Below are 22,493 nucleotides of genomic sequence, written 5' to 3'. Positions count from 1 at the left end.
CCAAGGTCCGCCCAGGCCCTGGCTTGGTCCTGAGAGAGGAAGGAAACCATCTGGTTAGCACCCTTCTCCCAGACAGCAGTTATCAGCAGCCCCCCTCCTCTGTGGGAAGAAGAGCTGGGACTTGTAGTTGCCCACAGATGTGGGGCGGGCAGCAGAAAGCACCGTGGACCAAGAGTCAGGAGACCCAGTGCTTGCCCTGGCTCGACTCAAATCCACAGTGTGACCGACCTCACACCCCTTACATCCCATCTCTGAGCTGCTTCCACAGCTGGGAGGCAGTGAGCACTGTGGGTAAACAGCACTAGGCTTGGGGGATCAGATGACTATACATTGACACTGAGTCAGTTTCTGGCTGTGTGACCCTGGGCCAGCGCCTTGCCTCTCTGGGCCTCAATCTCCTTCTCTGTGAGCAGCAAGGCCACATGTGGGCTCCATGAGACAACAGCATTGGCAAGGCGCTGAGCACAGTTCCTGTACTTCACAGCTGGACCTCTGGCCACTGGCTGAGAGAGCCACTGCTCTCCCGGCCTCCTGCATTGGACCACTTGACCATGATATTAGTCTGCAGCCTGCAAAAGGCTCTGCCCATGGAAGGCACAGGGACATCATGCATGTCCTAAAGATCTGTGTCCATCCTCCAGGCACAGGCCACAGTCTGACTCTGAGACCAGCTGCCTCCTATGCTAAAGGAGGGTGGTCTGGGCATGTGCTGAGAACAGGCTGCTGTTGAGTGCACTGAAGAGGGAGAAAGTGATGAAAGGGTCTTCTGAAATGCCTACCCATTTCTTGCAATTGATTCAGAACCCAGTGGGCAGTGTGTTCTTGGAATGGGAATATTTTTTCAGTGCCTTCGTCTTATGACCAGAGTGTTAGGAGGGAAGGGAAGGGGTGTTGGGCCCCTCCCCAGGGTCAGGGCTTATAGCACCTCAGCTAGGAAGCAGTGTGAGCAGGATGATATAATAGGAACCAACCTGTCCTTAGCAGTTTCTGTGTCTACTTCAATTCTGCTTTACATCCGATACCTTGAAGTTATTGCTGTATTCCTCAGCGCCTAGAACATGCTTAACATTCAGGATGTTCTTAATAAATACTTACTAGATAAATTTAAGCATTACAGCAACCTCAAAATTAGATATATAAACTCTCCCCATTTTTTTTTTTTTTTGAGATGGAATCTTGCTCTGTCTCCCAGGCTGGAGTGCAATGGTGTGATCTCGGCTCACTGCAACCTCTGCCTCCCGGGTTCAAGCGATTCTCTTGCCTCAGCCTCCTGAGTAGCTGGGATTACAGGTGACCCCCACCATGCCTGGCTAATTTTTGTATTTTTAGTAGAGACGGGGTTTCACCATGTTGGCCAGGCTGGTCTCAAACTCCTGACCTCAAGTGACCCACCTGCCTCAGCCTCTCAAAGTGCTGGGATTACAGGCATGAGCCACTGTGCCTGGCTAAACTCTCCCTATTTTACAGCTGAGAAAGTACATAGTCAGTTGCCTAAGGTCCCACAGCTCAGAAGTGGCAGAGCCAGGATTTGCTCTTGGGTGTTTCTGACTCCAGAGCCCCTTGATGAGAGGCTGGATGGGGCCTGGGATGCCCCTGGGGATCCAGTGTAAACCCTGAGAATGTGCCTCAGCTGTGGGGGCCCTCAGCATTTCGCAAGTAGTCATCAGACCCTAAAACCCTATGGACTGTCCACAAGTCGATCCCTCTTGGGGCCTCAGTTTTCCCATCAGTCAAACAAGAAGGCTGACCCAGATGACGGCAAAGCTTTCTTCCAGCCCTAAAACAATTTCAGGATTCCAAGCCACACCAGCCCAGATTGGCAGCTGCACAAGCCTTGCTGTGTACTCAGGGATCATGCATATTTAACTTCACAATGAAAGAGTTTTTTTTCTTACCCTGTCTCTACACATTACAGAAAGAGGTCAGGATCGATGACCACTAATGGAAAACTTTAACCTGCAATAACAAGGAGGAACCGCCTAACAATTAGTGTGTCCCCTTAACATGCTCAGTTTCTCGAGGAGCTCAGAGGGTTCCCACAGAGCCCACATGCCCATTTTCCTGGGATGCTGAGCAAGGAGGGCCAGGGAGGTGGACCCACAAGGGGCTGTGTGTGGATGTTGTAACCCTTTAGAGCCCTTCCTGTGCTGAGTTTTTGAACCTCATATGCTCTAATTTCAAGAGGAAGCAAGGCTTTGGCCCAGATGAGTGATGGGATCCAGAGGTGAGGGGAGAAATGGGCAGGGGAACCTACCTTTAGTGGGAGTGGGTGTGAAATTCACTTACTTGTTGCTTCTAATGTAGAAGCCACCTCACATCCCTCCTGAGCCCCCAGGCCCAGATCCTCAGGATAAAGACTTCCTCAACCTCCAAGGCGTAGCTCCAGAGCTCACCCCTGCCCCCCACATCCACCAGATGCTTCCTGGAGCAGCCCACCCCCGGCCTGAAAATCAAAGTGTATTGCTTTAACCACATTAAAATCCTCTCCTCCCCTCAGTGCAGATCAGAACTATTTGATGTCTCAGGTGCCCAAAACCTTTTATCTGCCAGAGATACCAGCTTCTCTGCCCTATGATTGAGAGGGCTATCTCTTGGGAGGGTCAGAGGGTCTGAAAGTTCCTGAATGTCAGAGATGAAAAGGACTTTTGGGGGTCACCTGATTCAACTGCTTTATTGTATGGACAGGAACTAAGGTCCAGAGAGGGGAAGGGTTGCACTTATATTGGTGATGGCGGTGAGCTTGGGACCTGAGGTCCCTACAGATCACTGGTGATAGGAGTGAGCCTGGGACCTGAGGTCCCTACAGATCATTGGTGATGGCAGTGAGCCTGGGACCTGAGGTCCCTACAGATCATTGGTGATGGCAGTGAGCCTGGGACCTGAGGTCCCTACAGATCATTGGTGATGGCAGTGAGCCTGGGACCTGAGGTCCCTACAGATCATTGGTGATGGCAGTGAGCCTGGGACCTGAGGTCCCTGCAGATCACTGGTGATGGTGCTGAGCCTGGGACCTGGACTCACCTTTGTTCCACTACAGGTGCTGTATCTTCACCATGGCTCTGAAGGCCTAGAGAGACCCAGCTCCACCTCTGTGGTTCAGGGCTCAGCCTCCAGTTCTCTCTGCACAGACTTTGGGCTGAAAAGGAGCAAAGCTGTCCCAACAAGAGATGGGAATCTTCCTGGGTAGTTTGCTGGACCCCCAAGCCTTTGTTCATTTTAATTATAGTTTCCTCTTACAATAAAATGGAGAGAAGCTGAGGGAGATGCTTAGTGACCCCCAGATGTCCATTCAGCTCTGCCCTTAGTCCCTGAGAGTTCCTACCATGCTTTCTGTGGCTGTTTTAGCACATTCTTGTTGCTGCTATTCTGTTACCTTCCCTTCTGAGAAGTGAAAACCCAAAGGCAGTGGCCCCACCAGCTTCTCCACTTGAGGCTGAGCCTCAGTGGTTATGGGGTGGGGTGGGGTTTCCAGTTATCCCTAGAGGGGCAGGGCTCAGCTTTCTAAACATGTCACAGAAGCCCTGGCCCTTCCTGACCCAGAGCATTAACGGTAAAGTTGTAGGTTTGACCTGGTGGACTGTCGGCGGCTCCCATCTCACCTGTATCTGCGTCTTTGTCAGTTCCCAACCCGTGGCCTATCTGCTGAATGGATAAGTGAAATAGTGACTAGAGAAGTAAATGTATATAGAGATGCATAAATGGATTGGTGGGTGCAAAGATGGGTGGGTGGATGGATGGATGGATGGATGGAGACAGACAGATGGCCTCCCTTTTAGTCCGGGGCACAGAGATGACTTCATGAGCACTCATCCTCATGAAGGCCTATGTTTGGTTTAGTGCTCTGTAGTCATCATCTTGAAATTCTTAATAATTTTCAACAAGGAGCCCTGCCTTTCCATTTTGTGCTTGACCCACAAATTATGTAACTGGTCCTGCCAGGAAGTTCAGGCTGGGTCTGGGATGTCTTCATCCCCAAAACTGTCCTTGCTGCCTCCACTGTCCCCATCCTGATCCACAGCCTCCCACTAAATGCCAGCTTGCTGGTGTCATCTTCCTGCCTGGAGGACCCCTCCCCACAGAGCCTGGAGTTACAGCTTTGCCCTGCCCAGCCAGCAGTTACCACCCACCGTCACTATCAATGCCCTGAAAAGTTGGCTTCCTGGTTTGTCCAGAGCAAATCCTCACACAGCACCGCAGACCTTCCCCAAAGTCTCCCTGCCTCCTTCCCTGGCCGTCACCTACCTGTTCGCTGAAGATCCCCAGTTTCTAGCCTAACACATCTCTCCCTGCCATTTCTCCCAGCTGCCTTGCCATCTCCCACAGAGCCCTGGCAATACTGTTCCCTGGCATCTTCTGCCAAAGAACTCAATGAAATCCTGAAGGCCTAGCTCAAAGCCACCTCCCTCAGGAAGCCATGCTCCCTCTCCCCACTGGAGCAATCATAGACTCATACAAGTTACCATTTACCAAGCACCCACGATGTGCCAAGTGCTGTGCATCATCGTCTCTGGCCCTCCCAGCAATGGAAAAGGAGGTCTCTCATGCCATTTCCCAGGAAATCAAGAATCAGACAAGCTAAACTCAGAGAGGTCACCCAATTACAAGGTGGAAGACCTGGGGCTTGGTCCCAGGAATAAGTGGCTTCCAGCTGGAACCAGGCTCGCAGCCTGGCGGGGCTTCCATGCCATTTCTCTGCCCTGGATGGCATCAAGCACAGCCTGTTGGCTTCAGAGTGCCATATGTCTGTTCTGCTGTCACCAGCTCATCCCATCACCTCCCTGGAAGGAAAGAGTCACTAGCGTCTGCCCATGTCATGTCCGTAGCCTACTGAATCCTGTGTTATTAGGAGGCAGCCGAGGCCCCGGGACTGAAGAGCTGACCCTACAGAGCCATGTAATCCCTCATACTGTGTAAGCATTTATTGAGCACCTACTGTGGTCCTAATTTCATATTAAGAACTTGGAGAGAGTCCAGATCGTTGTTAGGTAGGTTTCCTGGTTTGTGGGAAGTCATATTAAAGGACTAAGGCAAAAGTTCAGGAAAGAAGTAGGTGACAGACAGTGGACTGGCAGTCATTAGATTTAGTTACTAAATCCCTGAGTGTGCTAGGATGAGACCCTCCTCACTGAGCCCTCAGTACACTGAAAAGGGCTGTTGCTACTGATCGCACCAATAATCATAGCAGCTGCCTCTTCCTGAGGAGTCTTTTTTGGGAGAGGCCTTCCTGCACCGTCTCACTTCTGACATGCATCCCTTTGCTGAGAAGCCTACTCCTGTGGAGCCTTGGCTGTGTGCAAGAGGCTGACTGAGTGAGTGACTTCTCCCTCTAGTGAATGAATAATAATAATGTGGCCACCAACTTTGCAGAGGGCTGTGTGCCAGGCCCTGTTCTGAACATTTTGCTTGTGTTAACTCCTTCAGTAGCCCTGACAACTCAGTGATGACCCCCAATCTACAGATGAGTAAACTGAGGCACAGAGGGGAGGGAAAGTGAATGACCAAAGACGGGGTGGGAGGACCGATGCTGAGACAGTGAGAGAGAGGGTCAGTGAAATGGGGGTTTTCTGCCCTCCTGCTCTGCCGCCCAGGAGGGCACTGAGGGGAATCTCAGTGTTGGGTAATCGACACTGACAAGTGGAGGGTTTACTCATTAGCTAGCTCCCCCTCTCCTATGTGCAGGCTCTGGGCCTGTGGGGGAAGGCTGTGTGCTGGTGGGTCAGTGTGAATGGCCCAAGGCCTGCCTGTCCCCTGCCCACGTGGCTCTGAGAATCCATTCTATTTGCGGCCCCCACCCCTGCCCATGGCTGCTCCGGGCTGGCAGCAGCCCGGGGAACAGAAGGTTTGCTTGTCTGCGCCTGCTGCACCCCCCTCCTCAGGCTCAGCCTGGGACCCCTCTCAGGGGCTCCCTTGGCTGCCAGGGCCTGGCACTCTCCGTTGCCATGACACCGGTTGGAGATGAGGCTCTGGGGGGTGGGGGCGGGGAGGGCAGCTCGGGATGGTGGAGGCCTGGAACTCTGCAGTTACAGAGGCCCTGGCCCTCTGCAAATAGTGGAAGAGGGTGCTTGGGCCCCTGCAGGGGTGGGCCTGGACCCTGAGCACAGCAGGCCTGTGGCAGAGCTGGCCACACACCTGGGCTGATTGCCTGGATGCTTTGTCCCACAGGAGCACTGGCCCTGCCAGACTCTGACTTTCCCAAGCAAAGACCCCTGTCCTCAGCCTTGTGTGCTGAGCCTCAGCCTCTGCAGTGAAGTTGCAGAAAGGTCCTGAGTTCTATCCCTAGCTTGACTTGAAAATTCTTGGTGACTCAGGACAGGTCCCCTGTACACACTGCCCCTCAGTCAGAGCAGAGGTGGGACCCAGACCCCTGAGGATCTTCTTACCCCTGAGATGCTAGATTCCATGTGGACGCCATTAGAGGGAGTCTGGACAGATGGACAGAACTGTTTCTGGATAGGAGATAGGCAGTCTGGCGAGTCGGGCAAGAATTCAGGTTTTGGCAGTTGTGGTGATGCACATCTATAGTCCCAGCTACTTAGGAGGCTAAGGTGGGAGGATCACTCCAGCCCAGGAGTTTGAGGCTGTAGTGAGCTGTGAGCTATGATTGTGCCACCACGCCGCTGTACTCCAGCCTGGGCAACAGAGCAAGACCCTGTCTCTAAAAAAGAAAGAACACAGGCTTTGGAGTTAGACCGGCCTGAGTTTGCATGCCAGTTCCTTCGCATCTTACTTGTTGTGTGACCTTGGGAAAGTTACCAAAAGTCTCTGAGACTCAATATCCTCCTCTGCAAAATGGGAATAACAAGTGTACCCCCATCACAGGGTGGTCATGAGGATGAAACAGAATCTCCAGATGATCTCATTTAGCAGAGTGCCTGGCTCTAAATTAGTAGGGGCTTTTGTTTGTTTCCAGATTGGGGGGATCAGAACAATGACTAGGGAGATGTCCTATGTTTGGGGAGAGGGTGGTTGGGGGATTGAAGCAGGACCAATAAGCAGAGAACACAGTGAGATAAACTGTACTTAGTGTAATTAACAATTCTCAATGGTCTGACCTCTGAAGATGCTGAGCGGGCTAAGAATGAAATGGGACACAGGTGAGGTGGTGAGATCCCTGTCATGGGAGGCATGCAGTTGCAGAGAAGGTCGGGGATATGTGAATAGGGGAAATGTACTAAGATTGTAGGGCTCTGTGAAACATAGTGTGACTCTTTTCCACTCAAACTGTCAGCTTCAGCTTTACCCAGCTCCAAAGAGAGCATCAAAGAATGAAAGAACTTGGGACAAAGAAGGTGAAAGAATGAGGCTGACGACTTTTATTTTTTTATCCAAGCTTCTTCTGTGCCAGGCACCAGGCTATCCTTTCCGTGGGGCTCCTCGTCTTTGCATCCTGCCCCAGATGGACTGTCACACGGGCAGTGGGCTGTGTGTTCTGGAGTCTGTCTGCCCAGGATCGAACACTGGAGCCACCACTGGCAAGCTCTTGGGCAAACAATGTAACCACTCTGTGCCTCAGTTTCCTCATCTGTAAAATGAGGAAGTAATATTGATGCCATGGGATTGTTCTGAGGACTCAGTGAGATCATTCACATGAGGAGCTTCGCCCAGATGGTGGGTGATAAGTACAGCGGACCCTTGAACAATGAGGGGGCTCAGGATGCCCACCAACCGCAAAGTCGAAAATTCATGTATAGCTTTTGACTCCCCCAAAATTTAACTGCTAATAGTGTGCTGTTGGCCTCACTGATAACGTAAAGTCAATTAACACATGGTTTGTTATGTATATTATATACTGTGTTCTTATAATAAAGTAAGCTCAAAAAAAGAGCAAAATACATTCCGTATTCATTAAGTGGAAGTAGATCATCGTAAAAGTCTTTTCCCTCATCTGCACATTAAGTAGGCTGAGAAGGAGGAGGCAGAGGAGGGGTTGGCCTTGCTCTTGGCATGGCAGAGGTGGAGGAGGTGGCACGATAGGAAGGATGTGAATGTTTCACATGTGCAAAATATTCACGTGTATGTGGACCTGCACAGTTCAAACCTGTGTAGTTCAAGGGTCAACTGTACTAAATCAGAGGTAACTATTATTATTATTGTTATTTTTAAGGCTGTTGGAGGCCCAAATGGGGCCGGGGTGAGTGGGGGGACTCTGGACCAGGAATCCACAGGGCCCTGGGGGTGACCCTCAAGACGCCGCAGGAGGCAGGAAGTGTGCTTGCTGTGCAGCCACTGGGTAGGAGTGTGCAGCGGGCCTCCCTCCCTCACTGACCTCCTTCTCTGGCTGGTTCCCAGCCTTCCTGGGGACCCAGGCCTCCTCCCTTGGGCCCCCAGCAGCCGTGAGGCACACAATGAGTGCTTTCCCACGCGCTGTTCCAAAGAGCCGGCCGGCCCCACCCCCAAGCACATGCACTCTGACGGGTGAGGGGGTGTGTGCTGCAGGAGAGGGGGCTTGGGCTGGGGAGATCAGCCCGTTCTTTATCAGCCTGGCTCCGTTCCAGACAGATGTTTCATCTTATTTTGGACTTCCAGAAAATAGGTCATTTCTTTCCATTGAGCTCCCTGGGGAGGCCTCATGGGGAGAGGAGCACAGAGTGAGTGACGAGTGTGAGGGCCTGGCTTGGGCCTTGGGGAACTGAGTTGAGGGGGGCTTCCTCCCTCAATTGTGAGGGAGCTATCAGGGCCAGGGCTGGAAGGTTCTCAAAGGTTGGGTGGAGAAGCCAGTCTGCTCTCTTCCCTGGCTCCCAGGTTAGGGCTCCCTGACCACGTGGCCAGATCACACCCACATCTCAGCCTGCTTGGGGACAGCCACATGGGCCAGACTCACAGCCAGGCCCAGGCCGTGCTGCTGTCCCTTTCCTACTCACTAGCTGCTGGCGGGAGGACTTCATCCCTGGCTTCAGATGCCTCTTGCCCCCACACACTCCCAGGCCTGAACTGGCAGCCTTCTCTGAGCTGAGTCATGACATCCCGGCTGCGGCCCCTCCCCAGCACCCCCACCCCGAGCCCAGCATTCCAACTCTACACAGCTGCCTTCCCGGCATGGAGTCCTGAGGCCACAGCATGCCATCCCTGAAAGTGCTCTCAGGACAGTTTTGCCCACCCTTTTGCACAGATGGGGAAACTGAGTCTCAGCAAGGGACAGGACTGGACAGTATTTGCCCTTATCTGCAGTTTTGCTTTCTGAAGTTTCAGTTACCCCAGATCAACTGTGGTCCAAAAACATTAAATGGAAAATTCCAGAAACAAACAACTTACAAGCTTTAAATTTTGTGCTGTTCAGAGTAGAGTGATGAAATCTTGTACTGTCCTGTCTGTCCCGCCCAGGAGTGAATCATCCCTTTGTCCATATACACTACCCTCCTGGTAGTCATCAACAAAGGCCACTCCTGACACCCAGCCATCAACATCATCATGGCTCAATGGTCCAGGATCACCTGGAGCAGATGACATACATGATCCTTCTGATAACATCTGGAGGTCCGTAGTAGCCTAACGCTACTTCACAGTGCCTGCCATCACCTCACTTCATCTCATCGTGTAGGCACTGTGCCATCCCGTGCTTTCACAGGAAGAAGGATGATACAGTACAGTAAGATATTTTACTGCAGAGACCACATTCGCATAACTTTTATTACAGTATATGTTATCATTGTTCTGTTTTATTACTTAATGTTGTTCACCTCTTACTGTGCCTTATTTATAAGTAAAACTTCATAATATGTATGTATTTGTAGGGAAAAAAACATAGTATGTATAGGGTTTGGTGATAGGGTTTGGTTTTTTGTCTTTTTGAGATGGTGTCTCACTCTGTCTCCCAGGTTGGAGTGCAGTGGCGCGATCTCGGCTCACTGCAACCTCCACCTCCTGGGTTCAAGCAATTCTTCTGCCTCGACCTCCTGAGTAGCTGGGATTACAGGCGTGCCATCATGCCCCACTAATTTTTGTATTTTTAGTAGAGATGGGATTTCACCATGTTGATCAGGCTGGTCTTGAACTCCTGACCTTGTGATCCACCCAACTCAGCCTCCCAAAGTGCTGGGATTATAGGCATGAGCCACTGTGCCCAGCCAGGGTTTGGTTTTATCCAAAGTTTCAGGCATCTACTGGGGCCTTGGGATGTATTCTCTGCAGATGGGGGACCACTATTCTATAAGTGGGTGTCACAGCTGACACTAGAATCAGGTGTCAGGCTGCCCACCCCAACCCCCTGCCAAAGTCTGTCCCAGGCCTGTAAAGTATCCGAAGACTGGACTGGGTCAGGAGCCTGGAGTCTGTGGCTCACTTCTTAGCAAATTACTTAGCAAATTACCTCCTCTGAGTCCCAGTCACCAATCCCTGCATGGCTGGGCCTGTACAGAGAAAGTGACTTTGAAACAAAGGTTAATGTGTGTTAGGACAGGTGTGCTGTGGAGAGGGTGGGGCAGCCGCTGTAGCCTGCACCTTGGAGCCTTGAGCCACCAGCCTTACGTCTGAGCAGGGGCTGGAGGCAGGGAGCTGTGCAGGCAGGCGAGCTTCAGCCCCACTGACCACCCAAGCCCATCTTGTCTAGGCCAAAACAGTGGGACTCTCACTTTCCTTCTCTAAGCCTCAGTTTCCCCACCAGTACAATGGAACACAGAACGGCCACTGGATAGGATATATGATCCCTGAGGGCTTTGGCGTGCTGACATTCCAAGACTCTGACCCCATAACCCCACAGCCAGGCCTCCTCCTTCCTCAGGCATTTGGTTCATTCAGAACATCCCTGGCCTGAGACTGCCTGCCCCCAGCACCCCCCTTCTCCCTGCGGCAGGGTGGCCCTCTCTCATCCCATCTCACTGCTGTTTCTACACAGCCTGTTCCTGGCCTCCAGACTGAGCATCCCTTTGTCCCCTCAGTGCCACAGACTCTCTGCATCCTAAACCAGCTCAGTCTCAGCTCTCACTCCTGCTCTTTGGCCTCATTCTCATGTCAGAAAATGGCATTGTCCCCTCAACATGCACACATACACACACACACACATTCCTGCCTCCTAGTATTTCAACCCAGATACAGGAGTGCCTACCTCCCTCTCCAGCACCTCAGTTTTTTTTTTTTTGAGACGGAGTATCTCTCTTGTTACCCAGGCTGCAGTGCAATGGCACAATCTCAGCTCACCGCAACCTCCACCTCCTGGGTTCAAGCAATTCTCCTGCCTCAGCCTCCCGAGTAGCTGGAACTACCGGTGCGCACTAATTATTGTGCCCAGCTAATTTTTGTATTTTTAGTAGAGACGGGGTTTCACCATGTTGACCAGGATGGTCTCGATCTCTTGGCCTCGCGATCCACCTGCCTTGGCCTCCCAAAATGCTGGGATTATAGGCATGAGCCACTGCGCCTGGCCCCAGCCCCTCGATATTAAATCACCCAGTCCTGTCGATTCTCAGCTAAGTAACTCTCAAATCCATCTGTTTCTGAGTCCCCACTGCCTTCTCCCTAGGCCCAACGAAACATGCATATTGGTCAGAGAAGCGGTGGGGCTGGTAGCATCGAGCATGGAATCACACCACTTCACTTTAATGTCTGCTCTACCCCTTCTGGCTCTGCATTCCTAGCCCCATAATTAAGTGCTCTGTGCCTTGGTTTCCCCACCTGTAACATGGAAATGTATCTACTTCATAGTGTTGACTGAGGATCAAGTGAGCCAATACATGCCTCAGAATGGTTCCTGACACACTAACACGGGCTTTCTGGCTTGTCTGTTCATGCATATGGCTGTGTGTTCCTGTGAATCTGGGGATCTGTGTGCACAGTTCTGTGCATGTTGTATGTGCTGCATATGCACGTGAACTGTTGCACATGGGTGCATCTCCACGTGTGCTGGGCACAGTGAAAGCTGTGTGCATGTGTTTTGTGTGGGTGTGCACATGTTTGGTGCCTGCATGAAAGCTTGGCACACACGTGGCCTGTTGCATACGTATGTGTTTCAGAGGAGCGTGTGAGCGAGTGCGTAGGCAGGTATCTGTGCATCTGTGCTGTGTGCATGTGCTCACCATGTGCAGGCTTCCTCTATCAGCCCCCGCAGCAATGCAGGGCCCCCTCCCTGGCCTGCCTGTGTCGTGGGAGCCTCAGGACCCTGAGGGAGGGAAGCTGTTGCTGGCGGATGTGGCCAAGATGGGCTGGATTTATTTAGATTAAGGCGGTGGGAAAGGAGTGGAGAAGTGTACTGCTGGGAGGAGGGAAGTCTGGGCTCTGAGAATGACTCCTCAAGCATGCTTGCTCTCCTGGACTTGGGGCACCCACTCCTCTCCCTTGGACTTTGGAACCTCACTCTACTCCTTTGGACTTGGGCCCCCACTCTGCTTCCTTGGACTTGGGGTCCTTACTCCGCCCCCATGGACTTGGGGCCCTCACTCCTCTCCCCTGGACTTGGGGTTCCCACTCCTCTCCTCTGGACTTGGGGTTCCCACTCCTCTCCTCTGGACTTGGGGTTACCACTCCTCTCCCCTGGACTTGGGGCCTTCACTCATCTCCCATGGACTTGGGGCCCTCACTCCTCTCCCCTGGACTTGGGGCCTCCCTTTCCTCTCCCCTGGACTTGGGGCCTCCACTCATCTCCCCTGGACTTGGTGCCCTCACTCCTCTCCCCTGGACTTGGGCTCCCACTCCTCTCCCCTGGACTTGGGGCCCCCCTTTCCTCTCCCCTGGACTTGGGGCCCCCCACTCTTCTCCCTTGGACTTGGGGCTTCCACTCATCTCCCCTGGACTTGGGGCCCCCCACTCCTCTCCTCTGGATTTGGGGCCCTCCACTCCTCTCCCCTGGACTTGGGACCCCCACTCCTCTCCCCTGGACTTGAAGCCCTCCACTGCTCTTCCTTGGACTTGGGGCCCCCCACTCCTCTTCTCTGGACTTGGGGTTCCTACTTCTCTCCCCTGGACTTGGGGCCCTCCACTCTGCTCCCCTGGACTTGAGGCCCTCCACTCCTCTTCCTTGGACTTGGGGCCTCCCACTCCTCTCCCCTGGACTTGGGGCCCCCCACTTCTCTCCCTCGGACTCGGGTTCCCACTCCTCTCCTCTGGACTTGGCATTCCACTCTGCGCCCCTGGACTTGGGATCCTCACTCTGCTCCCATGGGCTTAGGGTCCTCACTCTGCTCCCCTAAGGGGTCTGTCCCTCTAAGTCACATGAGGAGCTAGGCGTGATCTCCACCTTGGGGCTCTGAGCCTCCAACCTGGCCAGAATAGAAGGAATCATGAGGGGTTCCTGGCATACAAAACTTCTCTTCATGGGCAAAAGGGGGACACCTAGGGGTTCTCTCCCTCTCTCTACTCCAGAGGGCTCCTGGGCAGGAGGGACAGGAGGTAGGGGAGTGCCTGACCTCTGAATGTGACATCCAGGTTGTCCTAGGTGACCCTTCCCTGGAGTACTGTCCTCCTAAAGAGGGGAAGTTGTCACAGGCAAGCTCACCACCATCAAGTCAGCTGCCTGGGCCTCCCTGGGATTGGCTGGAACCAGAGCAGCCTCTGGGAAGCACAAAGAGGTCCCTAACACATTGGGTGGACAATGAGGGGGTGTCAGGGAGTCATCCAAGATGGCCTGAGAGGTCATGTCTGGGTGCCCTAAGCCCTACTCTGCCCTCCCTGGCCCTCCAGCCTGTTGTCCCCACCACTCTTCCCCTGCCACCTCCTGGGGTTCCATATCACCAGCAGAAGTCCCCTGAAACACTGTTGTCTAACTCTTAATTGTAGAGATGGGGAAACTGAGGCCCAGAGAGGGAAACAATTGTCAAAGCCGGCACAGCAAGTCTATGGCTGAATAGTCATGGAAATTCCATCTGCGGAGCAAGATGGGTAGTGGATTCTCATGGGACTCTAGCCTTAGGAATGCAGCTCCCACTGGCTTACTAGCCCCCACCTCCTCAAAACACCCCAGTAAGATTCATGGTGACTAGAACCTTCTCTTTGGCCAGTCAAAAAGACAGAGCTGGCCTGGCATGGTGGCTCACACATGTAATCCCAGCACTTTGGGAGACTGAGGCAGGCAGACCACAAGGCCAAGAGATTGAGACCCTCCTGGCCAACATGGTAAAACCCCATCTCTACTAAAAATACAAAAGTTAGCTGGGTGTGGTGGCAGGCGCCTGTAGTTCCAGCTACTTGGGAGGCTGAGGCAGGAGAATCACTTTAATCTAGGAGGTAGAGGTTGCAGTGAGCTGAGATAGTGCCACTGCACTCCAACCTGGCAACAGAGCAAGTCTCCATCTCAAAAAAAAAAAAAAAAAAAAAAAGGCAGAGCTTCACCATAGGCACAAGTCTTAGAGATTACACCTGCAAACCTTCTGTATGGATGGGGAAGCAGAGTCCAGAGAGGATGGAGGCTCGTTCAGTCTCACAGTGGGTCCCAGGGCGCTTATGAAGGGAGCTGATTGCTCTATTCATAGCAAAGCCAGTCTAAGATCCCCGGGGTGCCTACACCCTCCCTACAACATCCACACTGTCTGCCTGTCCTCTCCACACAACTGGAATCTGCCTTTTTGCTTTGTGATTGGGGCATGCTTCTGTCCTTCTCTGGGCCTCTGCTGCCCATTCGAAAACATTCCCCCTAGCTCAGAGTCTCTAAGCCACCCCCAGCCCCAGGCTGGGCAGGAGGGAGCCTGAAGGGAAGAGGATGGAGTGCCACATGGGAACAGGGTTGGGGGCTACATGCCATGAGGGCTCAGCCCACACCGCCAGGCCAGCCTTCCAGAGCCAGGCGAGCCCCACTGCAATGACCTCCCTTCTCCCGGCCAGGCGGCCAAATTCCTGTTTTAGAATAATAAACAGTGTGGCCAGCCAGGGAGACTGGGAAGGGAGGGGCACAGAGGCTGAAGTGACCCCCTCCCCCAGCCTCGGCTGCTAATGATTTTCTTTGGCTGAGATCTCTAGCAGGAAGGGGGCAGCCAAAGGGGCACCCATGGAGGGGCAGATGGGCCTCTGTGGGGGCTGCTGGCTCCACCTTGGCACTGCTCCCTCCTGACCAAGGAGGCCTGGCGTCCAGCTGGAGGGGCTGGGTCAGAGGGATGGTGGGGAGCAGTGGCTGTGGAGGGGGTGTCAGAGGGCTGGGCTTTGAGTCGGGAGCAATTCAGAGAGGGGAGAGGAAGAAATGAGGAGACCTTCCCGCAGGCAGTTGAAAGGGACTGGGAGAAGAAGAGCTGATTTGCTCAGAGTGCTTCTTGGGGTACTGGGCAGAGCTAAGACTGGGGGTCCATGGGAGGGGGAGCCTCACCACTGTCCCACCCCTGACATGGGAATGCAGCCTGGTAGGTGTGCCACTCACCATCAACCACTTTCAGAACTGAGGACTTAGGCCACGGGGAGAGCAGTGGCACGAGAGGTGGTGTGCTGGGGCCCAAACCTGGTCTAGCAGTGGCACGAGAGGTGGTGTGCTGGGGCCCAAACCTGGTCTGCAGCCCTAAATTGGAAACCAAAAGGGGTGAGATGGGGAGGTGGGGGCAAGCTGGGCATGGCCTTAGAGGCAGGCCGGGCTGGGCAGCCCCACGGCCAGAGGAGCCTCCTGGTTGTCTTGTCACATCACCACCTCCCAAACTCAAGCTCTGTGACCCCCATCCTCTGGCCTCTTTCCTGCCAATGCTGCAGGTGGACTTTCGGCAAACCTAGCTCCTGGTGGTCTCTTAAAACCCAAGGTGTGTCTTCCAAGTTAGGGAAAAGCAAGGGCCGCCACATTCAGCCTGTCTCTGTCTTTGTCCTTGCCTCTGGCTCTCAGTGCCTCGGGTCCTGTCTCTCTGCGCACCCCCTCTATCTCTGTATCTTTATCTCTTTCTGCTTCTGCTTCTGTCATTCCAGGTCTCTCTCTGTGTGTCTTGCTCTCAGACAGGCTCTGCTGTGGAATTTTGGGCAAACTTCTCACCTTCTCAGAGCCTCAGTTTCCCCATCTGGACCCTGGGGGTTGGGGTGCGAAGTCTGGCTTCACTGGCCTCCAAGGACCTGTGAGTTCTGGCTGCTTGATGGGGCCTCTCCTGGGCCCAGCCGCTCTGCCCTGGGCCTCCCTGTATGCTCTGGGCTGAGCAAAGGGGTCCAGGCCCACCCCCCACATTCCACAGCCCCGGCTCCCCCACTTCCCTTCCCACAGCCCACAGCCGCTTCCATTTCCTGTTGTGCTTGTGGAGCTGCGGGAGTTCTCTGGGGTCTGGCCTCCCCACTCCTTCCCCCAGGCCTTTCATCATACTTTCCCAAATATTTGTCCTGGCAGATAAGGGCCTGGTACTGGAACTGTCACCCGGAGGACAGGCTGTCAGACCTGGCAGGCCACTGGACACCATCCAGCCCAACTTCCCCTTCCTCACTGTACAGATGGGGAAACTAAGGCCCAGAAAGAGGCTGGGGACGCAGCTGAGGCCACATGAGAGTCACAGGCAGAGCCAGAGCAGGGGCCAGACCCCCGCCAGGGCTGAGTCCAGGATGGAGAGTAGAGGGCCTGTGGGTATGAGTGCCCTTTCAGGCTTTGTCCTTGCCTTTGACTTCAGCCCTTTGGACATGAAGGCTGGGTGGCCCAAGCTGGGGCTCATTCTGCAGGAGCAGGTGGTGAGATAGGCCCTGGCACTGCCTCTGCCTGCCCTGGGCCCTGACTCCTGTTTAACTCTGCAGGACACCATGCAGCTTCCGGGTGTGATGCCAGCTCTGGCCCTCAAAGGTAGGTAGATGGGAGATAAGGTAGGGGACCCGGGGGGCTGTGGAGTGGGACCCTGGAGCTGGCAGGGGTGATGTGTGCTGGCAGCAGGGCGTGAAGCGCCAGGCGCACTGTTCTGCTCTCCGGCTTCAGTTTCCCGGATTTCCAGGGGGCTCTGTGGAGGCCTCCAGCTGCCAGCCCTTCAGCTCAGAAAGCGTCAGTGGGCCCCTGCTTGTCCAGAACCATCAGCTCAAATCCTTTGATTGGCGCCCCAGACCCCACCCCACCTTCTGGCACACACCCTTGGCCTCCTATCCTCCGTCTGGTGGGTCTGTGGCATCCCGCTTGGACCCCTCATTGGCCAGGAGCTTCCAAGGCCCTGCTGGGCTTCTCAGCACGCCCCACTGCTCACTCCTGCCCGTGAACGTGTTCTCAGCTCTGCAGGGGCCGAGCGGCTGACCCAGCAACTAATGACCAGCCAGCAGCCTGCCTGGCAGACGACCGTGAGATGGACTAGCTGCCTGACCGCCCACTCCCCTCCTGATCTTTATCACCAGGGGGCATGGAGGGCATGGCCTACAAAATCCTTCTCCAGGGGATGTCATGGAGGGGAACCAATCACTTGACACATGCACCCCCAACCCCAGTCCCCTCCAGCCCACAGGGGCCTCAGCAGCTTTTCTACCCCCACTCTGAGCTACCTGAGCCCCTCCCTCCCATCCTTCTCCCACCCAGAGCCACTTCTGGGCTTTGGGCAGAACCTGGGCAGCAGGGAGGGTGGGTGCAGCTGTAGGGAAGAGGCTCAGAAAGTGACCTGGGAAGCAATGCAGGAACTGGAGGCCAGGGAATTGCTTCCCGAGGATTTCCTGGCCCTTTCTAGTGCCTACTGCCTGCACATAGCACTGCTGAAGGACTCAGAGGCTGGGGTCCAAAGGACTGACATAGGCAGTCTGGAGGAGTCCCTGGCTCCCTGGAGCTGGGGGAGTGGTTCTCAGAGCTAAGGTTGGAGAGCCCCCGTCTATGTTGGATAAAGGAGCTGTGCTCTTCAAGGACTTGAGGGCTGTGCATATGTGGTCCCTGCTCAGGCTCAGCCCTGGGAGAGGTGCTGAGGTCCCTGTGCCCTGATGTCTGATACGTCCTCTCTCAAAGGCCAGCTGCTGTTGCTGCCCCTGCTGTTACTGCTGGAGCCACAGGTCTCTCAGGGCCTGGTCATCACACCCCCAGGGCCAGAGCTTGTCCTCAATGTCTCTAGCACCTTCGTTCTGACCTGCTCGGGTTCAGCTCCAGTGGTATGGGAACGGATGTCCCAGGAGCCCCCGCAGGAAATGGCCAAGGCCCAGGACGGCAGCTTCTTCAGTGTGCTGACACTGAGCAACCTCACTGGGCTAGACACGGGAGAATACTTCTGCACCTACAATGACTCCCATGGCCTGGAGCTCGATGAGCGGAAACGGCTCTACATCTTTGTGCCAGGTAAGCGCCCCCAGCCTGTGTACCCACTCCTTACCCCTCTTTTCAACTGAAGACATCAGGGGAAGTCCAGAGAGTGCTTTAGTTTGTTGTGAAATACAGCCATCTCCCTGCCAGTCACCCCATTCCTGCCTCCCAAGAACTCTATATTCTCAGCTGCTTCCAATCTGCTCCCTCTTGGCCCCCACATCCCATCTTCTCCATTCTCCAAGCCCTAGATATCAGCCGCACTTCAACTTGTGACTTGTCTCCTTTCTTACCCTGGCACTGTCAATATCCAACATTAGAGCTGGAAGGGACCAGCTCTACCATTTGATTTATGCTCCTCTGGGAGCATCCCTATTCTGTCATGGGGAGACAGAGGGCTAGAGAGGGCAAACGATTTGCCACATAGCAATTCAGGGGATGGCCAGAAACTCGGTTCCCCTGACTCATTCATGGCTCCACTCCCGGCAGATCCCACTGTGGTCTTCCTCCCTAATGATGCCGAGGAACTATTCATCTTTCTCACGGAAATAACTGAGACCACAATTCCGTGCCGAGTGACAGACCCGCAGCTGGTGGTGACACTGCATGAGAAAAAAGGGGACGTTGCACTGCCTGTCCTCTACGATCACCAACGAGGCTTTTCTGGTATCTTCGAGGACAGAAGCTACATCTGCAAAACCACCATTGGGGACAGGGAGGTGGATTCCGACGCCTACTATGTCTACAGACTCCAGGGTGAGCTCCCTTTCTGGCCCGATGCTCAGCAGAGGCAAGTATAACCCTCCACAGAGGAATAGCCCTTTACAGTTTGCAAAGTGTGTGGCTCCATTTCTCATAGGATTCTCACCACAGCCTTGGAAGGGAGATAGTGTTTTCCCCATGTTACAGGTGAGGAAACTCAGGTGCAGAGAGGGTGGAGTTTGCCCCCTGTTGCAGAATACGATAATGGCAGAGCTGGCCTATATAAAATGGTCGGTGAGGTCGCAAGCTTCAGAGCCAGCTGGGTTGAAATCCCAGCTTTACCATTTTCCGTCCTAGTGACTTTACACAAAGCACATAATCTCTCTGAGCCTGCTTCCCCTCTTGTAACGTAAAGATAACAATGACTGCTTACCTCATAGGATCATTGTGAAGTTTAAATAAAATAAAAGCTGGAAAGCACCTGGCACTTGGTATGTGCTCAATACATGTCTCCTGTATGTAGATCTCCAGAGGGTACTTTGATTTCCAGACTATTACCCCTTCTAGAATATCAGCTCCATGAGAACAGAAATTTGGTCCATTTTGTTCACTACTGTAGCCCCAGTATCTAGAACAGTACTTGACATGTAGTGGGTATTCAGTAAATACTTGTCGAATGAATGAATCTTCTACATCAGTCATCCTTTCCCTCTCTAGCCCCCTACCCTATCCCCAAGGTGAAGTGCTAGTGGCTGGTAGTGACTTCCCAGCCCTAAGCCAATCTCTCTCCACCAGTGTCATCCATCAACGTCTCTGTGAACGCTGTGCAGACTGTGGTCCGCCAGGGCGAGAACATCACCCTCATGTGCATCGTGATTGGGAATGAGGTGGTCAACTTTGAGTGGACGTACCCCCGCCAAGAGGTAATGTGGGGCCAGGCAGGATCGGAGGAGGGGCCAGGAAGGGGTGGATGTCTGGCTTGCAGACTGACTCCTCACCGGCCCCTCTTGATTGGGGGGCCTGCCTAACCTGTTCCTGCAGAGCGGGCGGCTGGTGGAGCCGGTGACCGACTTCCTCTTGGATATGCCTTACCACATCCGCTCCATCCTGCACATCCCCAGTGCCGAGTTGGACGACTCGGGGACCTACATCTGCAATGTGACAGAGAGTGTGAATGACCATCAGGATGAAAAGGCCATCAACGTCACTGTGGTTGGTGCGTGCCTTGGGCTCAGCCCAACCCCCAGTCTGAGCTGGACCCAGAGCCTGTCACAGCTCTGGGGGTATAGTCAGCCACACTCCAGTGCGGCCCTAGCTAGCCTCTGTGCCAACCAAAACCCCAAATCCAGGATAAACCCAAACCAAAATGCAGTGTCAGCCCCAAATCCAACCCTATCTCAACCTAGACTTTCTGACTAGCCAGAGCCCCAGCCCCAACCTGATTTCCAAGCCCAGCTGCTGTCCCAGATTCAGGAAGCCCCATCCGCAAATTCAGCCTCGTCACTAGCCCCAGGCTCAGCCACAATGCTGATCCAGAACAGAGAACTATTGGTACAACTCTGGTCCCACCCCAGGAGCCGGCCCCAACATCAACATCAGCCCCAAATTCGGCCCCTTCTCTAGGCCCTGTCCCCATCCCGATTTCAACCTCAGCTCCAGAAACTCCATGGCTGGCTGGCCAGCAAGGTCCCTAGGCCTGAAGCCCTGTCCCCCAGGCTGGCCTCCTTTGGGATTCAGTTGGTGTCCTGCCCCCAGGACCCTGCCCCTGACAGTCGCTCCTTGCAGAGAGTGGCTACGTGCGTCTCCTGGGAGAGCTGGGTGCTCTACAGTTTGCCGAGCTGCACCGAAGCCGGACGCTGCAGGTAGTGTTCGAGGCCTACCCGCCACCCACTGTCCTGTGGTTCAAAGACAACCGCACCCTGGGTGACTCCAGCGCTGGCGAGATCGCCCTGTCCACCCGCAACGTGTCGGAGACCCGGTGAGTAGCCTGCTCTCCCACCCCATTCTTGAAGTTATGTTTCTTTGCAGCCACTAGGCAGCCCTCGGCATGTGGCCACAAACCTAGGCCCAGCTTTCTGAGAGTATATTAGGTGCCAGGCATGGGGGATGCTGCTGCGACCGGAGCTGACTCCCTCCTAGAGTTTCTGGTCTAGTGGAGGAAACAGGCGCCAGTCAGATGATCACCCAGATGTTTAGTTGTCCTTGTGATGGGTGGGGCGAGCCGTAGCAGCCAAGAAGTAAACGGCCAGATGACTGGGGAAGAGGGTGCCAGGCAGGCCACTCATGGCCTGTGGTATCCCTGAGGCTAGAGACTTGCTGGCTGACAGAGACTGAGACAGGTTAGGATGGGGCACTGCCTGGCCTTTCTGAAGGGGAGAGAAACAGGACTTTTCCTTCAACGCCGCCCACCCCCACCCACAGCCCATCTCAACCCTCCCTCTTGGCTAGGGGAACTGCCTATGGGCAAGGATTTAGGATACTGGCTTTGAGTCCTGGCTCTGCTACCAATGTCTAGGTGATCTTGGCAAGCCCTTTCCCTCCCTGGGCCTTGTTGCTGTTTATGCCAGGAGAGTGAGGAGGACCGTAGAGTTCTTCCAGCTCACAGCTGCCTGTCCTGCTCCCCAGGTACGTGTCAGAGCTGACCCTCGTTCGCGTGAAGGTGGCAGAGGCTGGTCACTACACCATGCGGGCCTTCCATGAGGATGCTGAGGTCCAGCTCTCCTTCCAGCTGCAGATCAATGGTGATGAGCACGTCCCTCCCCATGTCCCTCCTCCTTCCCCTCCATGCCTCCATTCCCTCTCCCTTTCTGCACTGTCCACCCACCCATAGGAGGAGTGGGAGAGGGAACCTGGAACTCAGGAGATAGATTCTAGGTCACTGACCCACTGCCTTGTGAACCTGGCCTCTGGGCCTGTTTCCCAAGCTGTATGAGGAGGCCATCAGGCTAGATTGGTGTTTCTGAAACTTCAAGCACTTTTGTACCAAGGCCATGGTTTTTCCTTCTCAGATTCCACTTATACTATACTATTAACTTCGTGGGTATTTATTGAGCAACTACCATATGCCTGTCTGTTCAAGGTTCTTGAACTTCCCTCCCTGCCTTTCTGCAGCTTGCATCCAAGTAGGGAAAGACAAACACTGAACAGTAGGGAAGAAAACCCCAGCAAATTACATAGGTTAGAAGTAACTAACACTGTGGGAGAGGAAAAACAGGGGCCGGGTAGGGAAGATTGAGATTGCTGGGCGTAGAGTAATGGCGAGAGTTGCACTTTTGAGACAATGATCAGGGCTCAGGAAGTGATATTTGCATGAAGACTTGAAGACGGTGAAGACATTAGCTCAGTGGATATTTGGGGAAAGGGTACCTCGGGCAGTGCGAAAGCCAGAGCAATGGCTGAGAGGCCTGTGTGGTCGGAACGGGGCTGGTGGGAGAGTGGTGGGAGATGAAGTCAGAACAGGGATAGGGGAGGGGGCTGGGAGAAGGGCACATCACAGGGGTCTTTGTGGGCCTGGTACAGATTTTGGCTTTTACTGTGACAGAAATGAAGAGCCATGGCAGAGTTTTGAGCAGAGGAATGACATGATAATGACTTAATGTTTTGTCAGTTGACTTTCTAAAAGTAAACTTATTTTGAAAGACAAAATGTAACCTCTCTATTGTAGATGGAAAATCAGTGTCACATGTCATAAACATAAAGCAACCACCAAAATAAACCCAGAGAAGACTAAACA

At 53.9% G+C, this 22,493-nt stretch overlaps 1 protein-coding gene across 2 annotated transcripts in view; it reads left to right on the top strand.

Moving 5' to 3' along the window:
- The window catches only part of PDGFRB (platelet derived growth factor receptor beta), a 43,019-nt gene that overhangs the window by 2,523 nt on the left and 18,003 nt on the right, over positions 1–22,493 (top strand). The window contains exons 2-9 of one of the 2 annotated variants that reach the window (XM_035288403.3): positions 9,322–9,586; positions 16,600–16,645; positions 17,771–18,094; positions 18,548–18,814; positions 19,556–19,683; positions 19,802–19,976; positions 20,546–20,738; positions 21,386–21,501. In XM_035288403.3, the coding sequence (XP_035144294.3) occupies positions 16,606–16,645; positions 17,771–18,094; positions 18,548–18,814; positions 19,556–19,683; positions 19,802–19,976; positions 20,546–20,738; positions 21,386–21,501 (1,243 nt within the window). In that variant the 5' untranslated portion in view covers positions 9,322–9,586; positions 16,600–16,605. The remainder of the gene's footprint in view (positions 1–9,321; positions 9,587–16,599; positions 16,646–17,770; positions 18,095–18,547; positions 18,815–19,555; positions 19,684–19,801; positions 19,977–20,545; positions 20,739–21,385; positions 21,502–22,493) is intronic. The other variant, XM_035288402.3, reaches the window with a different exon arrangement.

Source organism: Callithrix jacchus, chromosome 2 (genome assembly GCF_049354715.1).
Source record: "Callithrix jacchus isolate 240 chromosome 2, calJac240_pri, whole genome shotgun sequence".
Taxonomy (NCBI): Eukaryota; Metazoa; Chordata; class Mammalia; order Primates; family Cebidae; genus Callithrix; species Callithrix jacchus.
The sequence above is the reverse complement of the archived record's forward strand: the minus strand, read 5'-3'. Positions and strand labels throughout refer to the sequence as shown.